Genomic DNA, 22,427 nt, shown 5'->3' with positions numbered 1-22,427 from the left:
GATACAAAGCTGGTTGAAAATGGGCGGAGTGTTCCTTTAAGTCAACTGCTTCTTGCTGAATGATTTAACAGAGACACACGGAGACGGAGAGAAAAAGTGTGCCAAATCCACCAACACCCTGTAAATGATGATAAATGTGTGCTGGGACACCCAAGACAAACATATTCTGAGTTAGTCTAGATCTGAGCTAACCTGGTCTAACCTGCACTTAACCTAACCTTCGCTTATAGCTTAAGTAACAGGCCTCCCAAATAAGGAGGAACTGAGCAGTGCAACAGAAAGAGTGTTTTTACATATGGAATGGAAGTCTGCTGATTCATGGGCGTTTGGCCATGGCGTGCGTGGGTGCGTGCATGTGTGCGTGCGCGCATGTGTACGTGTACGTGTGTGTGTGTGTGTGTGTGTGTGTGTGCTTGGGTGCGTGTGTGTGATTCATTTTAGTCCATGTTTCAGAGGGGAGTATGGCTTCTAAAGAAGCCCTTGTTCTTTTGAGGGAGGGGAATCTGGCGCCAGACGCTGCCCATCGTGAGAAAGAGGGAGTGCTGATGAAACAGCCTCTGATCTGATCTGACCATTGAATGTTAGCCTCAGGGTGTCTTTCTCAGTTCCTAGAACTTCAGTCCAACTAGAGGCCCAATATCGATGACTTGTGTGACTTGTCTTGGACTTGAATAGGCCTATTGATGACTCAGACTTGATTCAGACTAGAGTAATGATGACTCTTGACTTGATTCAGATTTGAATATTGATGACTGGTACTTGGACTGGGACTTGGATTTTACCCTGAACGACAATCAAGGAAAAGACTGTCCTAGCATGGATTACTTTAGTCAGTAGAAGTGTGCTGACAATAAGACGTTGGGTCTGAGTCTGACTTGAACTTGAAGGGTTCGACATTCGTCTTGGACATGACCTTGGTGACTTGAACTTGGATTCAAACATTAAGGGCTTGGGACTCGACTTGGACTTTTTTAGAGACCCGATTAAGACACTGGACACCTCTAATTTTGAACTTTTAGCTGAAGAACTTCTACTCACCAATTGGAAACTTCTGGAATGGAATGGAAGTTCTGGAATATCATATTGAGCGTAAACCCAAATTAGGGGACATTTAGGCAGATCATGAGACAGAAGGGCCCCTGGGCACAGATACATAAGGCCCACCTCATGCTACAACAAGAAATGATTGCACTAAGTAAACAGTAAAAGTATATGGAGAGCCAATATCACCTGCCTCTCAAATCAGGCCCGGCGTTAGGGGCGGGCCTGACCGGGCCGGGCCCCCCCATTCAACAAACTGCCCCCCCCCCCCCCCCCCCATTAATTTTTTTTTTTTTTTTTTTTTGCTAAAAACGTTTTTCCGTTTTTCTGTTTTAAAGTTTAACATGGAATCTGGCTGTCATTAGGCATTGATTAACTGAATGCTATTGCTAACTGTTACTTTGAACATCCATTTGCAATGATTCTGGCTGGATATTAACTATTGTAAATTTGTCACAATGAATGCAATTTGTGCACAATGTGTTAATACACTTAATATTAATTGTTTAGGCCTAATTATTTGTAAAGTCACAACACATTAGAGATGTGTGTAGTTCTTCACAGATTTAGCCTCTTCATTTTGCTCTCAAATGCACCAGGTTGACGAATTTTACTTTAAAATGTACAAAATCTTCTTCCGGGGGAGAATCCCCCTGGACCCCCCTTGGGTAGCTTGGCCCCCCCAAGCTAGGGGCAGGCCCCCTCTGTAACTTGGGTCTGGAGCCGGGCCTGTCTCAAATCAGTATTTATACACTCAAATGTTAGAAAAACACCCATCTAAAAATAATGTTGGAATATTGTTGGAATCCATCAGCTCTAACAACTGAATACAAGTCATGTTGCAAATTAAATAGCATAGACGTCACCTCGGAAGGCTAAACGAATCATAAAATAACCTGACACACCTGTTAATCTATAGTGACGATAGAAACGAAAGTGGAATCTTATCAGATTATCTTTTTTAAAGATAACATAGCCTATGGATACTCTATTAATGATTGCATTAGAATTCATATTCAAAACAGTTTTTAATGTTTACAGTAACTTTACATTTACATTTACTGCAGGGCAGCAGGACAGTAAATGTATAGTGACATCATCACAGCTTAGCCGCCACCGCCCAACCCCCGGCCACCCAACCCCCGGCCCCCCAACCCCCGGCCCCCCCTACCCCTGAGCTCTTGGGCCCCTGCCCGGTTGACCTGTCCAGTAGCCTCATCCATCCATGGCATAAATCATGCATGATAATAGGTAACATTTTTGAAATATGCCCCTCACAGTCAACTTCCAATAATGTTCGGCATACGACAATTAACAGGCTGTGGGAGGAGTCTGACCGTTTCAGTGGGAAAGCCCTCTGGCAGGAGTTGCCCGGCGCCTTCCTACATTGTGCGCGCTGCGCTGTGGAGGTATAGCGGCAGGTCTGCAGCTTCAAGCCGCGGAGTGAAGTGCTCAGGACGGGCCCGGAGTCCGCCTCGCCTCGCCTCGCCTCGCCGGGGGTATTCACACGGGCTTTTGGGTGGAGTTCTACCCCGACCAAAGGAATGCGAGACACCGACAGGAAGGAAACTAATAGCGGGGGGAAACATCGGCTGTGTAGCACAGAGGAGAGCGATACCCATCGGCACAAACAGGAGACAACAGACGAGACAAGGAAGCCTGCAAGTTTCTGCAAAGGTGGGGGTAAGATCAAGTGGAAAGATGGGAAAACTGTATCATTTTATCGAAGTGCAACTCTCTTCAGGACAGAACGTTCGGTACAGGGGGGTATTTCTATTCTATTCTATTCTATTCTATTCTCCCATTTCCTGGCCCATATTCAATTCAAGTCGGCTTTATTGGCATTCCTACTAATAAATGATGTGTTGCCAAAGTATCATTCTATTCTATTCTATTCTATTCTATTCTATTCTATTCTGCCCTGTTGCCATTCGTCACGGAACTCCAATTTCTGTAGCCCATAGATAGACTGGGATAAGAAAGTGAAATGCCGGTTAGGCTACTTTCCGCAACGGCAACAGGATTAAGTTGCCCAGGTAGTTAAGTTATGCATTGCAAAACGCTAACTGTAGGTCCTCCTATTGTTATTGTAGTCTGCCCTGAACAAACATGTCTCCTTATTGTCTGGTGTAGAGTGAGAGGGACTCAGCACGCTTTTCTTGTCATAGTGCTGTTATGATATTGTATTTTAATCAAGACAGAAAAGAAGAAAAACAATGGAATAATAACACGTTTTTGAACCTATTCATAGCATGTGGATCTACAGCATTGTTAGCATTGTGTAAGGAACCACAGGCAATATAGGCTACATTCTGTTTAAAATGGCAACGGCACTTTTTACATTTTCTAGCACAAGGCTACCTATTACCCACCATGACCTCTCACCCAAATAATGTAAGATCCCTGTAATTGTAAGATAATTGGTCAGATAATATCTGGTGTCTGCCTTCTAATTCCACAGTCCAGTCTGTTGAGCAAGGGAAATACATTGTATCCTCTTCTACAGACTTTGGCCTTTGATGACAATAGGCTCGGATAGCAGCGTGTTTCACAGACTGATCAATTGTGTGGAGTTTAACCAGTAATGTGTTAATTTGAACTGCACCTTTGGACACTACTTAAATTCACAGTGAGTCATTGGACAGGAATAGTTCAACATGTGGTTATAATTTGAGGGAAAAAGTTTGTCGTGCCAGTTTTTGTGGCGTCTGTGTGCCTGTGTGCTTCCTATTATAGATCCCAACTTCTCACTCGCCATTTGCCCAAGGCTGCATTCATTCAATATGTTTGTGTTGTACAGTATGTGGATATCTAGGGGTCAGAGTCTTTGTATACTGTAGGTGTTGTCATTCAGGTATGTGTAATCACTGTTGGGGGGTAACTCATTACAAAAGTAACATATTACATGTTACTACACATCATTACTTTTAGCAGTAACTCAGTAATGTTTGTGTTGTACACAGTATAGAGAGCCAAAGTGAAACGTCACCAGCGCTGGGAAAAATATGAATGGCGGTGAACGGAGAATAAGGTTACTTTTTTGATCCTGTTTGAATTGTGCCACGGGGTGCCAATGCTAATTTTGTCCATTTAAAACGTAACTTTGCATGTCAAGAAAGTCACAGTTTGTCGCCAAACTGTTGCACTAGAAGTTATAAATCAGAAAGACTACATACACGGTCGCCTAAGTGACGTCACTTTCTCTACCGGCAAAGCTGAAGACCGGCGACATGCCACGAGCTTCCACGAGCTATGTAGTTTTTATACGAAACTAACCCCTACGTTTCAGTTTGACGACTAACTGTGACTTTCTTGACATGCAAAGTTATGTTTTAAATTGACAAAATTAAAACCTTATTCTCCGTTCACCGCCATTCATATTTTTCCCAGCGCTGGTACAGGGAGAAAGCAGGAAGTGACGTTTCACTTTGGCTCTCTATGGATATCTAGGCGTCAGTCTCTTTGTATACTGTAGGTGTCATTCAGGTATGTGTAATCACTGTTTGGGGGTAACTCATTACAAAAGTAACATATTACATGTTACTACACATATATTACTTTTAGCAGTAACTCAGTGAAAGTAATGCAAAAGTAGTGTAATAAGTAATGAGTTACTCTAGTCTACACCAACAGTAATATTGTAAAGTAACGTATTACTTTCAAATGAAAGTAACTAGTAATATGTGTAGTATATTACATTTTGAAAGTAAGTTGCCCAACACTGCGTGTAATATTGTGTTAGTGAGCAAAAGAGAAACATTGTTATATGCTTTGATTGGGATTTATTGGCAGTCATGAAGGCACTTGGAGCAGATGATAAAGACATGTGTGTGTTACTGTGTAGAACACAGTTAAGGCCATGTCTGCCTGAAAGAGAGCTATATTGTATCTTCTAGCCCGACCATGAGCTGTCTATTGTGTGTGGTATGACAGGCATGCTGCGCTGTGACGATACATGGAGAGACAAGTTGTGTACATGCCTCTGGTCGTATCTGTGCATACTGTGTGTGTGTGTGTGTGTGTGTGTGTGTGTGTGTGTGTGTGTGTGTGTGTGTGTGTGTGTTTATGTACGTACAGTGTGTGTGTGTGTGTGTGTGTGTGTGTGTGTGTGTGTGTGTGTGTGTGTGTGTATGTGTGTGTGTGTATGTATGTATGTATGTACAGTGTGTGTGTGTGTTTGTGTGTGTGTGTGTGTTTGTGTGTGTGTGTGTGTGTGTGTGTGTGTGTGTGTGTGTGTGTGTGTGTGTGTGTGTGTGTGTGTGTGTAAAGTCAGGTGGCACTGAAAAGTCCTGACAGGAGCATTGGGAGGCGACACAGGCTCGTCTCTTCAAACCTGTTCTCAGGTATTCTTGTCTCTATTCACACATAATGATAAAATAGTGTAATTCGAAAAAAGAGGTGTGCTGGATCGGCGAGTGTTTGTATAGCGAGGCGTGTTCAGATAGGAGTGTGTTTGATAGAGAGAGAGAGAGAACAGAGCGAGAAGGGAGAGAGAGTGTATGGTATGTTTTTCTGAGTGTTGACTGTGTTTGTGTGTCTCTTCACACTCTCTGCTCTCTGATTCACGTGTTGAGACAGATAGTTTGCTCATCTCGCAGCTCTCTCTCCCTCAGTGTTCCTGCAGGAATGCTGAGAATGGGCCGTTTCGATTGGCTCGTTGGGCAAACACTGGGCATGTCTGAATAATATTGACTTTATTGATTTCAAGTACCTGCAACTTCGCTTTGTTGCCACCTGCCTTGGCCTGTGCTGGCTCACTGTTTCAAACTGACTGAGAGAGAGAGAGAGAGAGAGAGAGAGAGACACAGACAGAGACATAGAGAGAGAGAGAGAGTCAGAGAGAGAGAGATAGAGAGACACACACACACAGACAGAGACATAGAGAGAGAAGGGGTGGTAGGAGAGAGACCAGAATTTACAGCCACACAATATGGAACATTCGTGCTATTAGAGGGGGGAAAGTAATGTCAGTGTTTCCCCTAGGATGGAGTTGTAGCAGCGGGGGTGAAGTAGCCTACACGTGGTGAGTGCGCAGTGCGCGTGTGAGATTTTTTATTTATTTCTTTGCACACAAAAATTAGTTTGCTTGCAAAGCGCACCCTGCCTAGTCCTGTCATGTCTAGTAGAAGATAGAGTCACTAGTAATTTGGCAATAGGGATCTACAGTATTTTAATAATATTCCTATAGTAATCCTATAATATTACTATAGCATTTTTTCTAACAGTGTCATTCAGCAGCGGGGGGCATATTTGAAACACTGAATGTTATTTAGAGCTACTGATTTATTTACTTTTTAATTTAATTTGATATTATATGTATGCCAGACCTTGACCTTTGATTGTATTTCATCGAATTAAATAATTAATAATGGCATTCTCTTTTACATTGTTCATTGTTCTAAATTGGCAACAATCGTTACCATTCATGCCAATAATGCACGCTGAATTGAATTGAATTGAATTGAAGAGAGAGAGAGAGAGAGAGAGAGAGAGAGAGATCGCTATCAGTGTGTCACTTCCTAGTACAGTCATGCTGCAGTTGCTATAACAACAAACAAAGTGGTAGTTTTGTTTGAATACCCGACCAGTCAGCCAGGTGGAGAGTCTGTCATCACGATGCTTATTATTATGGTGTGTTGTTCTGTTGCTTCGGTGACCCGGAGGTCAGAGTGTTGACTGAGGAGCCTCAGGTAGGGCAAGCAGTGCCAACACTGCACCTCAGGGTCCTCCGTGCACTGCGGCTGATCCTGTGCTCCTCTTGAGTGGGGTGGCAATCATCTGCTCTCACTGAAGGACAAGAACATTTTCATTGTAGTAGAGAGATCAGATAGATCATTTCAACTTGACAACAGACACATTCGAAATTGGCCCTAGCCTCACTTCCTGTTGCAGTATTTGCCAATAATACAGGAAATGAACTTGAGTCCAAACTGTGTGTCTGTCCTTGTGAGCACACGTGGTAGAAAGACTTTCTGAGACTTGCAGAAGTGGGTGCACATTAGGGGTGGGAATCACCAGATGCCCACGATACAATACTAAAACGATACTTGAGTCACGATACGATAGAGTATTGCGATATCGCGATATATTGAATATTGAGATATTTCGGTATATTGTCTAACTCCTTTTCCTACCTTTTCCTTGACCTCACCGGAAGTAAAACATGCAGTGTTTTGTTTTGTTTTTGCCCCACATATAGGCTACATTATTAAGCTTCTCTGGACTCAATACACCACTGCAGGCGCGGACTGCAATATCGGGCGCTTCGGGCAGATGCCCGGTGGCCTGGCATGGCATGGCCTGCGATTTTTTTTTTTTTTTAATATCGATACTTGGCGTCCAAATATCGATACAATATCGTCAGGCAAAATATCGCGATACTATGGTATATCGATTTTTTCCCCCCACCCCTAGTGCACATCGTTCAGTTTAGGACTATTATCACATCTGGACAGGTTTGCATTGTCCTGCTGCCTTAGCTACAATTCACGTGTAGAACAAGTCCTGCTAGATTGCTTAAAAAAACTATTGAGAAAACACAGCAGATCAAAGCACACATAATTCCATATTAAGAAACTTGGCGACACTGAAATTATTCCATGTGCTCCCAACGTGGCTCCCAACCCAGCATGGAACTTTTCTTTTGGAATGGGGACAGCCCGCCACAAGGTCTGTTTCCATGGTTAGAAATGAGTCAGGATGAAGCAGGATGTTAGCCATTTTGCTAGCAGATGAATCACCACAGAGCACCACGTTGCAAGTTAGCCCTATAGGCTAGGCCAGGCCGGGTTAGCCGATGAGGCTAGCCAGTGAGGCTAGCCAGTGACTCACCCGGCTATTGAGTAAACAGTGTTCGCCCTTTGACTGCAGGGTAGGGCTCCAGCACTTTGCTATCATTACCAATTTCCTCAGGTGAGTGGAACTTTACAAAACACCTATTCACACGTCTACTACTCAGACTCAACTACAGTTCTTCAGACTTCAGGTTTCCATGGCGATATATCCAAACACTTCCTGTTTTGATCACATGCTGCGGTGTGCAGGGGAAACCATATGTTCCCAGCGTTTACCAATTTACTTTGACCACCTCTAAAGTTATATAGCCTAGTTATTTTCCTAAATCTCCACCATCAAATGGAACATCCAGTATGCAGCAGGCAGGAGTGTATTCTCTCAAATCTTCCCTGTCTCTCTCTCTCTACCTTGAACTATGTAATGCCACAAAAAAAACATAACCTTATCATTAGTATCAGTGCAGCTCCTGGCTGCTCTTTTGGAGGTAGACAAGCAGGCCAGTGAATAGGCATAAATGCCAAATAATAAATACGGTAATTATGCCCACATGTGCGTAACACTCGTGAATGTCTTTGCTTCCCTCTTCCATTCTGTCTTGTTTTTCTTTTTTGGCTTCTTTCTCTTCCTTTCTTTCTGCTTTCTCTTCCATTCTTTTTTTCTCTAGCTTCCTCTTTTCTTCCTCTTCCTTGGAGGAAGCAGAGCCGTATATATAGAAGAGTCGCGACATCTCCATTCACTCCAATGAACCAGTTCTTTTTACTCTCAAGAGTTCCAGGAAGTAAGGTTCTGGATTAAGCAGCACTGTCGAGTTGCAGCAAAATGGACAGTTTGTGTTGTGCTTCGAAAGTTTTTTTTTACTTTTTCTAGAATTCAATTGTACATTATCAGCTTTATTTTAGCATTCAAAAGTAGCGCGAGACCCCTTCCTGGCTGTTCATTGGCTACTGAGTCACGCATTTTGGACCTCTGCTGACGCCACTCTCTTACTAGATTGCTCTGGCTTTACCTAGACATACTGTAACCAGCACTACCACACACACACACACACACACACGCACGCACACACACACACACACACACACACACACACACACACACACACACACACACACACGCACACACACACACACACACACACACACACACAATCGCACACTCACTAATTGATACGTGACAGTCTGAGTGCCTTTCAATAGTTTATTATGACACATGTCAGTAGCATATATTCATCATCACCCTGCTCATCCATTTGTAAGCGGCGAGTGACACAGATTTCAGAATGATGTTTGAGACTGAGTAGCAACTTGATCTATGACGCACACCGCCTGCATGACAAGTTCACTGAGCAGAAATATGAGAGAACCTGTCTATACAGCTCTTCACACCTCACCCTGTCCCACCCCGTTCTTACTACACTCCTTTCACTGGCCTGACTTTGTTCTTCTGTCTCTCCCCCCCCTGTCCTTTTTCTATCCTCTGATTTTGTTCTTTCTCCCGACCTTTATTTACAATTTGCTCATAAGCCTGATTGAATTTCAGTTCATCATTGGTGCATGGATGGCATTTCAGTGCTGAATACAAACTCTAATCTCATATCCAAAGGACAATTAAACGGGGTGTGCGTGATGCCATAGCTGCAACAATCGAGTCAAAGAACACATTATCCATATAATATGTGAAGTATGCTTCTTTCTCTCTGTGTAAAAGATGGAGTATATAACACAATGTAGAGTGAACTCTGTTTGACAGTGGAGACAGATGCTACTCAAAACATGAGATGCATCAAACAATAAATAGTGGCAAAAAAATAAGGACAGGTGTCTTGGTTTCTAAATTATTTTTGGAGTCTTCATATTCCTTCCTGGGATTGAATTTAGATCAACTGTCACGTTAAAAAGCCGGCCCTAGATAGCAATTTTGTCTGTGTTGAAATCTGTCTCAAGTGTGATTTAGTGTAAGCATGTGGCATTGTGCACAGGTAAACATGTTAATGTGAAAGGTGTAATTGTGATACTTACAACAATAGATGCTTTATGCGAGGCCTTAGGGGCGACCCGTCTATCTGTGCCCTGAATCCTGACACAGAGCGTGCTTCCTCTTACCAGCCTACGGGATATTTAGTTGCATTAAGAGCGATTGTATACCACCGACGGAGGCGTGGCCTGCTCTGTATGTGCAGTCACAAGAGCAGCATGGCCGTAACATGAGAACCTTTGATTGTTTCCTTTACATAAATGCTGCGGGATTCTGTTTAGTGGGCTCTTCTTCTCTCTTAGTACAGTATCACTAAACATTGCAACACAGGAAGACGCATTGCTACACAGGAAGCTAAATGAAAATAAGATGCTAACAATTTGCTTTGTACACCTATTTACCAACCGAGAAGATCCATTTGTATGTATGTGCCTAACACACCTTATATGTTCCTCTGACTTTGCCGCACAGGTTCAAACTCCGTCCTCCCTGACCTCTCCTCACCCCTGAGCTACCGTAACCTTTGACCCCATCCCCTCTCCAACCATGGCACACCGCTCTCAAAGTTCTGATATTGGCGATAACCCCCTGGACCCCAACTACCTGCCGCCACATTACCGCGAGGAGTACCGCCTGGCTATTGATGCTCTGACAGAAGATGACCTACAGGTGACATTGCAGCTGCCTGCATGCGAAACGACTCATGTTCCTGTGTATTCACATTGAGGCATGCTGTATATTGAGAGCCAAAGTCGATGTCACTTCCCGCTTCAGCATGCGTTTTAGTCTGAGTGAAATGTTGTATGGTATCTCCTGTTTCTAAATAGAGCTGAATCGTTTGGTTTGACCAAGTAAAACTATTTTTATGTATGTTTATGGGAAAATAAATGGCGGATGAAAATCACTTGGTACGTATGCTGAAGCAGGAAGTGAGGTTGACTATGGCTCTCTATGGATTCCATCGATCATGTAATGAATATGGGCCTGTCTGCTGTCACATCAGGGCTACTACGAGTTCCTCCAGAGCGCCGAAGTGGTCGATTTCCTGGCACGGCCTGAAATCGAACATATCAAGTCCACAATCCAAGCACCCAACCAGAGCTCGAACAGCTCGAACATCCCGGAGCTGACCTACCACGATGGAGCTCAGGAGGCCGATGGCTCCTCAGACACCTACTGGCCGGTGCACTCTGACCTGGCCGCCCCCGGGCTGGACCTGGGCTGGCCAATGCAGCAGCACAGCTTCATAGGACCCACAGAGGTCACGACGCTGGTTAACCCTTCAGACCCAGAGATGCCAAGCATCAAGGAGCAGGCCAGGAGGCTCATCAAGAGCGCACACCAGGTTAGCAAAAAAGGAGGAATGAGAAACAGGAGGGAGATGTGTACAAACTTGCATATCTGGTTTGTTGCACATGACAGTAAAATGCCTGAAGATGAGATCAAAGCATTCCACCCTCATAAATGCACATGCATTTAATGGTCAACAACATGTTATTAACATGCTTAAAGTGTAACTTACCCCCAAAACACCTTTTTTCAGCTTTTAACCAATGACTTTGGGGGTGGTGTGCGAAGAATTCTGGTCAAATATGTTAGTTTACGGGGGAGGAATTCTGCCAGCTAAAGAAGGGAGTATAGGCGACCATCTTGCCTGCAGAGTTTTCAAATCAAGTAGAATACCGTTTTGCAAGAAATCTGGGGGGGGGGGGTCAGTCCCCCTTTAACTACGATCATTCAGATCTCCAAGCACATATGGACACTAATTTCTCATTGCTGATCTCAAAGGGCATAGGTGGGAAACATAACATTTCTAAGAAGTGTATCTTATCAGTGTGTACAGTATCAAACGTTATAAACCAACTTCAGACAAAGTGTTGCCAGTGGTCATGAATTTTCATTGTTAGTTTTATCTCGCTGCTTGTCTGCCAACTTGCCAACCACTCCCTTTCAGGTGAGCGTCTAGCTATATAGCTTGTCTTCTGGTAAATCGAACATATAATTAACTTTCATGCGTACATGTGTCAAATGTCATCAGACTAATCGTCATCAGACTTTTGTGGTGGGTAGTGTCACTGTCTCCCCTGTGTTCATCACGTGTGAGCCAAAAGGTGCTGATCCTATCATTATGCCTTGTGGTGTTCGAGTAACCGTCCTGTTTCAACCTGCATGAAGAAGCAGGTTGCAAGAGAAAGGGGCCCCTTAAGCATATCTATAACACGCCTCTTATGTAAATTTAATAGTGATTAGTCAACAGTATACTGTCGCTGATACACTGACTGTAGTTCATGTATATGCACACATCTAGTCACAGTTACTGGTTTGAGTGGTGTTATTCTACTACGTAGGGAGTCTAGGGACACATTAAAGTTGTTTTTTGTTTCGCTTTGTTTTTCATGAAGAGCCAAATTCAGCTCAGTCGCCGAGGGGTAAAATAGGCTACGACACTCCTCTACACCTGTGTGCTATCAACATAGTTTACAGCCCTTGAGAAAATAATTTTCTATAAATTATGTCTATTGAGCAGTATCTATTAATAAAGCGTACATTAAATGTAATTAAAAAATAGTCTTCACATCTTAGCTGTGACATCTGTCCTTTATTCATCAAGCTAAACTTGTTTTAGAGCATAATATGTTCCATGCTTTTATTTATGTTGCTGATAAACACAATGAACAACTGCTGCTGCAAAAGCCCCTTCAAAGTATGTCAATATTCAGGCATCCCTTTAATGTCATATAAAATTAAATTAGCTACATATGCCACAGTTACTTTCTGAAGCATGCAGGACCAGATTATATTGGATCATTTCTCTTCTCTCTTTCTGTTTTTTTTCTCGTGCTCCAGGTTATTGCTGTGGTGATGGACATGTTCACAGATGTTGATATTTTTAGTGACCTCTTGGATGCGACGGCTCGTCACGTCCCTGTCTACATTCTACTGGACGAGCAGAACGCCCACCACTTTGTCAACATGGTCAACAACTGCAAAGTCAACTTGGACATGATTCATGTGAGTTTGCGTTTCCCATTACATTTTGTAATGACTAAAATAACACAGCTTATACCATGGTCTGGGTGAGTACTCGTTTCTGATTGGCCGGCAGGTGTGCATTAAAACCGTATAATGCACACGTAGTCCGGCTCAAGTCTAATCACATGTAAATTGAAATTCATCCGCTCCCCAAACAGCACAGTAACGTTATTCAACTCGCTGCCTCAGCTTCTATGAGCTGAGCGGACTAGCTTCCCTGCACCACACCGGCTCGTATCCCAGGTTCGTCCTAATTACTGGAAAAGCAAACAATGTATCCATTGCATGAGAAGCTGACGGGGATGGTAATGTATGTTCCAGGTATTAGTCGGCTTCCCAAGTGTTGCTAGGTAAACAGAGTTATGGCTTGTGAAAAACTTAAGATTTTGATTGCTAAACTTGCACCAAAAATTCACAAATGCTTTTATTTTATATTGTTGGCAAATGACCATGGTATAAGCGGGATAATCAAACTCCTAGGTGTGCGTTATACGATTTTAATGCACTTTGCAGAGGCAACCACCCGACGCCGGATTAAAATCGTATAACGCACACCTAGTCGTTGATTATCATTTACTTATACCATGGTCTGAGTGAATACTCGATTCTGATTGGCTGCAAGGTGTCCATTAAAAAGTGATATTGTACAGTGATAATGGACACCTAGCTAAATGGTCTGTTCACCATTCATATCAATGCGCCATAGTTTCAACAGTGTTATCAAGAGAGCAGTTTGAGTTTTTTAACCCCGTTAAGGGTTATTAAGGTACTTTTGCAACTTGAGAAAAAAATTGAGTCGGTCAAAGTAACTATTTAAATCACCCCTGTGTGCTCAGTTTATCAAAAATAACTCTTATTTACAATTTTGATTTTCGTTTCGGAGATTTTTAACCTCGCGTCACCAGGCTCTTCTCGGCGACAAGATTTCCCTCGGCTCGTGCAGAGAGAGAGAGAGAGAGAGAGAGAGAGAGAGAGAGAGAGAGAGAGAGAGAGAGAGAGAGAGAGAGAGAGAGAGAGAGAGAGAGAGAGAGAGAGAGAGAGAGAGAGAGAGAGAGAGAGAGAGAGAGAGAGAGAGAGAGAGAGAGAGAGAGAGAGAGAGAGAGATGCATTTCACCACATACAGCACACGCAGTGCGAGCCCCCCTGACTTCCTGAAACTCTTCGCTCTTAAATGTTAATATACTTGGCCAATACGTATCTATCATACAAAATAAAGCAAGCAGCCAAACGGTAATGTCTTCATTTAATGTAGAACGCAAAACATCGTTAAACCTGCATTCCTGTGATAAAGTTAACGTTTGAGTCGGCTTTAAAACGGAGGGTGGTGCAGGTGGGAGGGACTATTTTATTTCGTGGAAGACTGATTTACAGTATGAATAACAGACATTTAGCCATTTAGATTGCTTTATTTATTACACATGGAAATATAAATGACTGGTCTTATTGTTTTGTTGGCAAGTGACCATGGTATAAGCGGGTTAATGCACTTCGAGGTGTACATTATCACTTTTTAAGGGACTTCGCGGAGGCAAACCATCCTCGGCTTCGCCTCGGACGGTTCACGCCTCCGCGTCGTCCCTTAAAAAGTGATAATGTACACCTCGTCGTACATTAACCCTTACATATATCACAACGAGGGCTACTCATCTACTATTTATTATGTGTTATAGAGTACCGCAGGAATGAGTCTGGAAGTAGCATGTTGGCTCCTCAGGGGAAAAGGCTATGGGGTTTTAGAATGGGGATTTCGCTTAAATGCATGAAACAAATGAACCTGCGGCCTTTGTATCAGCAGGATACTCTTCATAAACGTGGACCACTTTTATGACTTTTAAACATATTTTTTTTACGTGATATTCAGAAAACATTTAAAAAGTCATAAAAGTGGTCCTCATTTGTGAAGATTATCTTGCTGACACAAAGGCCACAGTTTCATAAACATTTGTTAACCACAGATCTTATGTCATGCATTTAAATGAAATCCCCATTCTAACATCCCAAAGCCTTTTCCCCTGAGGAGCCAACATGGCAGCGATTTCTCGTTAAGCCTACAAAAATATCTCATCTCTGCAGTATTCTATTTACTATGAGACGTGATTTCTACTCGCATGTTTCCAATAACATGCTTTAAATGTTGTGATTTACAGATGTTGCGTGTCAGGACTGTGACAGGAATAACATATTTTTGCCGGTCTGGAAAGTCCTTCAAGGGGCAGGTGAAAGATCGCTTCCTATTAGCTGACTGCAGGGCTGTACTCAGCGGGAACTACAGGTGAGCCAATTGAGATCATTTCATTTACTATCTGCAGCCACTACAATCTTTTTTACTCCGTCTGTAATAGACTACTTGCACAACTCCACTACTTCCTGAAATGAGTAGGGAATACTGGTTTCCTGTCCTACACTATTGGATGAACTGATTAATGTCAGGTGTGCCTGACTGCTGCAGTCACAACAACAGTGATCAGGCACACCTGACATTAATCAGTTCATCCAATAGTGTAGGTCGGACAGGAAACCAAGATGCCCTACTCATTTCAGGAAGTAGTGGAGTTGTGCAAGTAGTCTATTGTGAACTATTTAATAGCATCTACCGTTCTCTCTTACTCTTATAGTTTCATGTGGTCCTTTGAGAAGATCCATCGCTGCATTGCCCACCTCTTCCTAGGGGAGCTCGTCACCACCTTTGATGAGGAGTTCCGCATTCTGTTTGCTCAGTCACAGCCTCTAATTATTGAGCAATCTGTTGTGCCACATGCCAACTCTGAGACCAGCAGCACCAGCAGTTACTTCAGCAGCCAGTTTGGTTTGAAGAGAACCCAGTCATTGCTGAACCCCAGGGGTTTTCTACGACAACCAGAGATCCCCTCTGCCTTCCCCTATGGAGACTCTGATCGCAATCCGGCACTTCCTTTCCGGAGGAATGACCTATTTCGTCACACGATGGAACCTGGGCCAGGAATTACAATTGGGAAATATTCACAGCAACAGTTCCGCCTACAGCAGTCATTCCTGGAGCAGGGACGGTCCATAGTGTCCAGACAAATGGAGCTGAGTGCCAGTGCCTTCAAGAGACACAGCTATGCGGAGGGAACTCAAGAGAGCTACTCTTCTTCTAGGCAATACATGAAGCACAGAGTCATGAATAATCTGGATGAGACAGACTTCCACAGGTTGATTATTACCCTTTAATATTTTGTCCTGCTTGTGTACTGTTAGAAATCTGAATTATGAATTATTCTTCAACACATGCTTTTGCACATAACTGCAATTATATTATGAACACAACAAATAACAACAACAAACAAATAAATCATTATATTTCTTTACAGGGAGCAGACCCAAGGTAGCCATTACTACCACGAAGGGCCTGGGCCTGGTTCTGGCCATGGACACTATGACAGACTTCGAGGGCATGTTCCCCACCTCGCCATAGACCAGTATTCAGACTCAAGCTACAGATCAGAGCCGGAGCCCCCTCCTGGTGGAAGCTATGGCCGAGACTACCTTTCAAGTGACGACCTGAGGGGAGGTGAGGAGCACCAGGGACCTCCAGTAGCAGGGAGGTATGAAGGAGGTTCCTCCCACAAGAGGCCAACCATAGGCCAAGCCTATGCCTGTCAGAACTCCCCTACACAGCCCCACCCTCCAGAGAAGCAAATCTTTCCCAAGCAATCTGATCAAGAGCGTGATCCAGACTCAAGTGCAAGGCAAGGCCTGAGGAGTTGGAGGATCAACTCCTATCTCAGCACTTATGAGGACGGTGGAGAGGAAGGTCTACCCCAACCGTTGGGGTCTGATGCATTTGAAGACCCTCCACCATCTCAGCAGCCAACTGCTGCTGATGGGTCAGCGCCTCGCTTTGTGACAACGGAGCAACCAAATGTTCCCTCCAAGCCCAGACCAGATAGTCTGCGACCACGCTTTGGGAAGCCCTTAAAGCCTGAGAACACTGGTAATGATCCTGCTCCAAGAACAACCAGGGATCTGATTCTCTCCCGCAGTGATTATAAGCCATTGGTACTTGAGAAAGAGGAGAGAGAGGTGGAGAGGGAGAGAGAGTGGGAGAGGGGTGTAACAAGGGAGGTGGGTGTGGATGTGGAGGTAAAAGAGACTCCAGAGACCCAGCTGTCCAAACCTGAATCATTCCGCTCACGCATTAACCCACTCCTGCAGCGGAGCTCCCGTCTGCGTTCCTCTCTTATATTCGCTTCTTCCAAAGCAGAGATGCACAGTGGTGGCCTAGGCTTAAAAACAGCTACAGAGGAAGATGAGGAGTTTGACCCACTCCGCACCTCCTCGATTGTGGCCCAGATCCTAGAAAAAAGGAGGTCAATGTCTCGGGAGCCTTATGATTGGAGGAAAAAAGCGGAAGAAAGGGAAGAGAGGGAGAAGAACAAGGTGAAAGAGAAAGAAAAAGAGGAGATACGATTGAAACATGAGAGTCAAGTAAAAGAGGAGCCTAAAATAACGAATGAAGATGTAAAAACTCAACCAGCTGAAGAGACCCCTAAAGTCACCACAGAGTTCATCAGACCTCAGGAGCCATCATCTGAATATCTGAACATGAATGACCCAGCCAGTCGACTGCAGTATTTCAAAGACCTGGCCGCAAAGAGGAAAGCCTCAAAGATCGGGACAGAGTCATCGCTAAAAGCCACAGAACCTGCTGAGAAAAAGCTGGACCTTTCTGATAAGCCTCCTCCAAAAACTATGACTCCCGAGATTCCATCTGTCTCTGTCAGGCCACCAGAACCTGAACCAAAGAAGCCAGACGTCCCATCAAAACTGCCAGACACTCACAGACCGTCATTTAGTGCCTCAAAACCACCTGCAATGCCTGAGACTCACAGACCGTCATTTAGTGCCTCAAAACCACCTGCAATGCCTTCCAAGCTTTCACTTCTCCAACTGAAGCCTTTAGACACAGCTTCAACACATAAAGAGGAGAACGCGTCAGAGGGTCAGAAGAAAGACCTATTCAAATCTCTGAAGCCCCTTGCTTCACCTAAAATATTCAAAAGGGATCCATTGAAACTCAAAGGACTGAATCCTCGCCGTATCTCCTGTGGTGATGAGATCCTCACAGCAGATGCTACTACAGATGCAGAGAAGAGCGAACTGAAGAAGAGCCGCTCTCACAGTTCTTCAGCTATGACACATGGTGAATCAAAGGATGGACTTCATAAGATCACAGGCTCCAATACGTCCATCAATACACTAGGGGAGAGCAAGAGTGAGGGTAAGCCACTTGACTTCCTCAAGAAGCAGACACAGAGGCTAAAGGGATTCCTGGGGCCCAAGGATAAGGACAAGAAATCTGCAGCCGGAGGGGATGACAGGACCATGAGCACCGTCATGGAGGTCACTGAAAATTCCAGCAAAAAGGCGAGTTCCTCTGCTAAAGACACGGGATCCACCGCCCCTGACCAAACCACAGCCAATCATAAAACATCAGCAACGGGCACATCGGGCACCTCCCGCTATCAGACCTCGAGTGGCTCCGTTCTGTTCAGCAGCAACCTGCGAGATGACACCAAGGTCATTCTGGAGCAGATCTCAGCCAACAGCCAGAAGAACCGCCTTGAACGAGAGGAAGCAGCAGGGGACAAAGATGGTGATGGAGGGGAGAAGGGGCTGGAGAGACAGAACTCCCTGAAGAGGAATCGATTTCTGCGACCGCAGGGCAACATCCAGGAGAGAGAGGGCTTGCTGAAGAGGATAGAGAGCATGAGGAAGGAAAAGAAGGTCTACAGCCGCTTTGAGGTATGAGGATGAGGCATGCTGACTAGGGAGAGAAGACTTCTAGGAGAGGTGAATAAAACTGGTGTTGAGTAATCACGTTTTGGTGAAATCTATGGTTTAGATTAATTTTGATTACAAAAAGAAACAAAAGTATGTTTGTGTAAAAGTTGAGTACAGTATATCAACTACAACTAACTATGTACACTTAGATATTTGAATGGTAGCATTTAAGGTAAAACAATGGCTTTGCAACTTTCTGATCCTAAACTCAAAAACAATACAAATATATAGAAATCACACTCCCAGATGCAATTAAACTCATCTTTAGGTGTCACACTCAGATTTTGATTCAATAATTCAGTCAGGTTAACAGTGGTACATCTTATAAATGGCCTCTACTACCTCTATCAGAGAAAAAAAATGTATTATGCTTTTATTTGTATATTTCTTTGTATTGGTAACTTTCTAATTCATATGAGAGATGAATGCTTGACAAAGTAACAGGCCCCTGAAATTTTAAGCTGTTGAAAAGCCAAATACTTTGATAATAATTTTACATATCACAGCAAATGAGCCAGGTTGTGTTCATTGCTTTATACTGTATATGCAGAATTTTAGCATTATTATATTATGCTAGCTAGTATTTTATTTATTTTATTTAGTTTAGTTATTTATCCCTTATTGTATATTGGGTAAATAAGATCATTTGTCACCAAGCTACACTGAGCAACACCGTTAAACTTCAGAAGGTTAGGTCTGCCCACTGAAACCTTATAAGATTGATGGCAGAGAGGAGAGAAAGGAGGTTGAGCAAAATGGGGGGGCTGGCATTGATATCCTGTTGCATTCACTGTTATCCCTGTTGTTCTGTTAACAGATGGGCAATAGCCTGGGATAACGTATGATGGCGGCAAGGCCTTTTGAATGGAGACTGTTTATGCAAAACGATCAAAAAGACCCACTGCCCATATGTGCCAACGACACTATGAAAGTACCTCTACAGCTCTACACTGCAGCTTTCCCGGATTTCCACAACCAAGTAATAAAACTTGAAAAAAACAGACTATAAAAAAGCTGAAAACATTGATTTTTTTGGAGTTTGGAATGTGCCTGTGTGCCAAGACATGGTACTACTTTGACCTTATATGGTGACTGTGTTCAAGAAGAGTAACTCCACTCCCATGCTGGCTGCATGGGCTAACATTTCACCAAACAGTAACGGTAGGACAACTTTTACCTTTAAGTAGGCTTGAATGGATGTGCGCATGTGAGTGAGTGAGTTAGAGAGTTTATGAGAAAGTGAGTGTATACCCCACTGACAGAAAGCAAATTAACTCATGCCACTCAACAGCAAGCCTGTATGGAACTGCACATGCTAGTACCGGTGCTATGTGTCTACGACTGTCTTGTGCAGCTGCGACTTGTGTTGAATCTGGTCATGTTATTAAGAGTACGTCTCAGTGGATTCACGCTGTGCCAACGGCCCGCCAAGTCCCTCACCAAAACCAGCACTATTATTAACCCGGTTCCAAACCAAAGAGAGCAGAGATGAGGATCTGATGCGGGAGAGAAGGAAAGAGATGGAGAAAATGAAGAAGGGAGAACATTTAAGAGCAAGTCTAGAGGATGAAGAGACAGGGAAAACCAGAACGCAGAGAGAAAACTTCATGTTTTCTAATCATTACAAGTTTACTATGTAGTTGTACCCATTACTTTTTGAGGCAGCACCAGTCAAGTTTCCACAGAAAGTTGAGCCTCTGGTGAACTTTACCCTTTGTAGAGATTGGTATGTACCTTTCTATTAAGGTGTGGTCCCACTTCTCAGGATTGAATGTGTGAAACAACCCTTCAGAGAAGAGCTACGCCTGCTGCTGCACAGGAACAGAGCAAAAAAACCAACAAGACTAGTTTAGTACTAGCCATGATCTTGTACACAATGTAAAGGAAAATGTAAAATATCTACCCCCGAATCAGCAAAATATGGCCACTTCTATGTGTGTCTACTATGCCCCTAACCCTCTTTCCTTCCTGGACTGTTAGATTTGTCAGCACCTCTACAGGAAAGGAAGGGAGAAAGGATAGCTGCAGTCCACAGTACCAGAGCAGGGCCGTCCCTCCTTACATAAGTCACTCAACTTCTGAGACCTACGCCCTTTGCAGGACTGCTAACCTGTTTGTCCGTCTGTAAACATGATTATTACACCAAAGAATTAGCTCCATGGTACAGTTCCACACCTTGAATGAACACTAGCCCCGGCATCAAACCATTTAGTGTTTGTCTCTCGTGTTGTTATTGTTCATTGAATGATTTGAGACTCTAATACTATATGGACACTTGAGGGGTTATATTATTTTTCATTAGGGATGCTATTGTAAATATTTGTATAAATAAAGGGCTGGATGATATTTTAAGTGACAGATTATGATCACCTTCACTGTGCTCTCCAAGTGCCTTGTAGTGTATATTTCCGTGTGAGAATGTGGTCTTGTCAGTCAAAAGTAATTGGCATTAAGGGTCATTTGTTGCACAGGGTGTGTTTTCTTTTCAAACCTTAGATTGTATTGTTTTATGACATCACATCACACTACTGTATAACAAAAAACTGTCCTATATTAAATCTCTATCAAACCAAAAGTTGACTGTGTTTATTGTGTGCACGTACAGTTTGCTTTAAGTGTGTACATTGTGGATGGATGGATGCATGCACGCACTGTTTTAATTGATAATCTGATTTACAGTCACAAAATAAAGCCATTTTGAGAACAACTTTAAAACATTGAACTGTATTCAATTTCTTAAAATGTGAACACTTTTACATTAGGCCTATATGTCAATACAAAACATCAAACAATAGCGCATCAATACAAAACATTAAACAACAGCGCATCAATACAAAACAAAGAATAGTGCAAATATTACCACACAGAATGGCAATTGCATTTCTACAGTACAACGCCCTGTAACAGTGTGGCTATTTGAAATAAAACATTCAACAATCATAGAACTAGAAAAAAAATCCAAGGTGTCATTAATAAACGGATTTTGGCTGGAGTGTTTGTTGTTCAGTTGCCTTAGGTGAATAGAACTAGCTTCTTCCTAGGAATTGTTTCTTCTCTATGAAAGAGGCAGAAAGGACCACAAACATCTTGGATCACAACTGAATTTTTGCAAAGCAAGCCTTAGCTAATATTTAAACACCATAGTAACAGAGGTTACTCTAATTCGAGTGCTGTTGCCTACCTCTGTTACTGTGATCTCCCTGCAACCTGCACCGATTGAGCTGCTTAAAGACCTGGAGCTGTGCGAGCTATTCCCTTGCTGAATATTTAAACACCAACCATTCAAACAGCAAAGGAAACACCAATAAATAGGCTTGGTCAAGAAAATGTGTTACTTTTTGGTGGGGATAAAACAAGGGACCATGAGCTCTGATTCTCTAAAACCACCGTGTGGGTTTACTCCTGAGTCTCTGCTGCAGCAGCAGTAGTTGCCTGTGGCTGCATCAGCTTCTTCACCTTTCCCAGTGCCTCATCTAGGTGGCGTAGCTGAGCTATCTTCTGCTGTTCTACAGGAATCATGGCACAAGAATCAAATCAAAGGTGATGGAAATGGGAACAGTTTAACATTTGCATGCATCCACACATAGAAAGGTGTGAATTTGCATGTGTGCTCAGACATAGAGAAATGATAAGCAGGTCCTTACCAGCTGCTAAGAGCTGACGATTTGTATTTTCAGCACACTCAATTTCAGCTGGAAGTCTTTCTGGGCTCTGGAGAAGAAACAGATTGAGGGATATGGGTCATTGGGTCAATTATGAGCAAAAGGAGCACCAGTCAA

The 22,427-nt window shown here is 43.3% G+C and overlaps 1 protein-coding gene across 4 annotated transcripts; it reads left to right on the top strand.

The window, feature by feature from the left end:
• Positions 1–2,486: 2,486 nt before the first annotated feature.
• On the top strand, positions 2,487–21,277 carry fam83hb (family with sequence similarity 83 member Hb). 4 transcript variants are annotated; one of them, XM_083646373.1, is made up of 8 exons: positions 2,487–2,718; positions 10,282–10,479; positions 10,814–11,155; positions 12,658–12,822; positions 14,991–15,115; positions 15,459–16,016; positions 16,176–18,609; positions 19,466–21,277. In XM_083646373.1, exons 2-8 carry the CDS (start codon positions 10,357–10,359, stop codon positions 19,484–19,486), a joined length of 3,768 nt encoding a protein of 1,255 aa, XP_083502499.1. In that variant the 5' UTR covers positions 2,487–2,718; positions 10,282–10,356; the 3' UTR covers positions 19,487–21,277. The 4 variants fall into 4 exon arrangements, with proteins under 4 accessions (XP_083502499.1, XP_083502497.1, XP_083502500.1 ...); XM_083646371.1 differs by having other exon boundaries at positions 2,487–2,724; XM_083646374.1 differs by having other exon boundaries at positions 2,487–2,724; positions 16,176–18,657.
• The last annotated feature ends 1,150 nt before the right edge of the window (positions 21,278–22,427 follow it).

The sequence above is a fragment of the Poromitra crassiceps genome, assembly GCF_964638095.1.
Source record: "Poromitra crassiceps genome assembly, chromosome: 11".
Lineage (NCBI taxonomy): Eukaryota > Metazoa > Chordata > Actinopteri > Beryciformes > Melamphaidae > Poromitra > Poromitra crassiceps.
Note: the sequence above shows the minus strand (reverse complement) of the source record. Positions and strands in the feature narration are given on the sequence as shown.

Excerpts from the sequence above, each read along its gene's own strand:
- fam83hb (XM_083646373.1), top strand. The coding sequence starts at position 10,357 with ATGGCACACCGCTCTCAAAGTTCTGATATTGGCGATAACCCCCTGGAC. Across the intron at positions 11,156-12,657 it reads TCATCAAGAGCGCACACCAG|GTTATTGCTGTGGTGATGGA; the intron begins GTTAGCAAAAAA and ends CTCGTGCTCCAG. Across the intron at positions 16,017-16,175 it reads GATGAGACAGACTTCCACAG|GGAGCAGACCCAAGGTAGCC; the intron begins GTTGATTATTAC and ends ATTTCTTTACAG.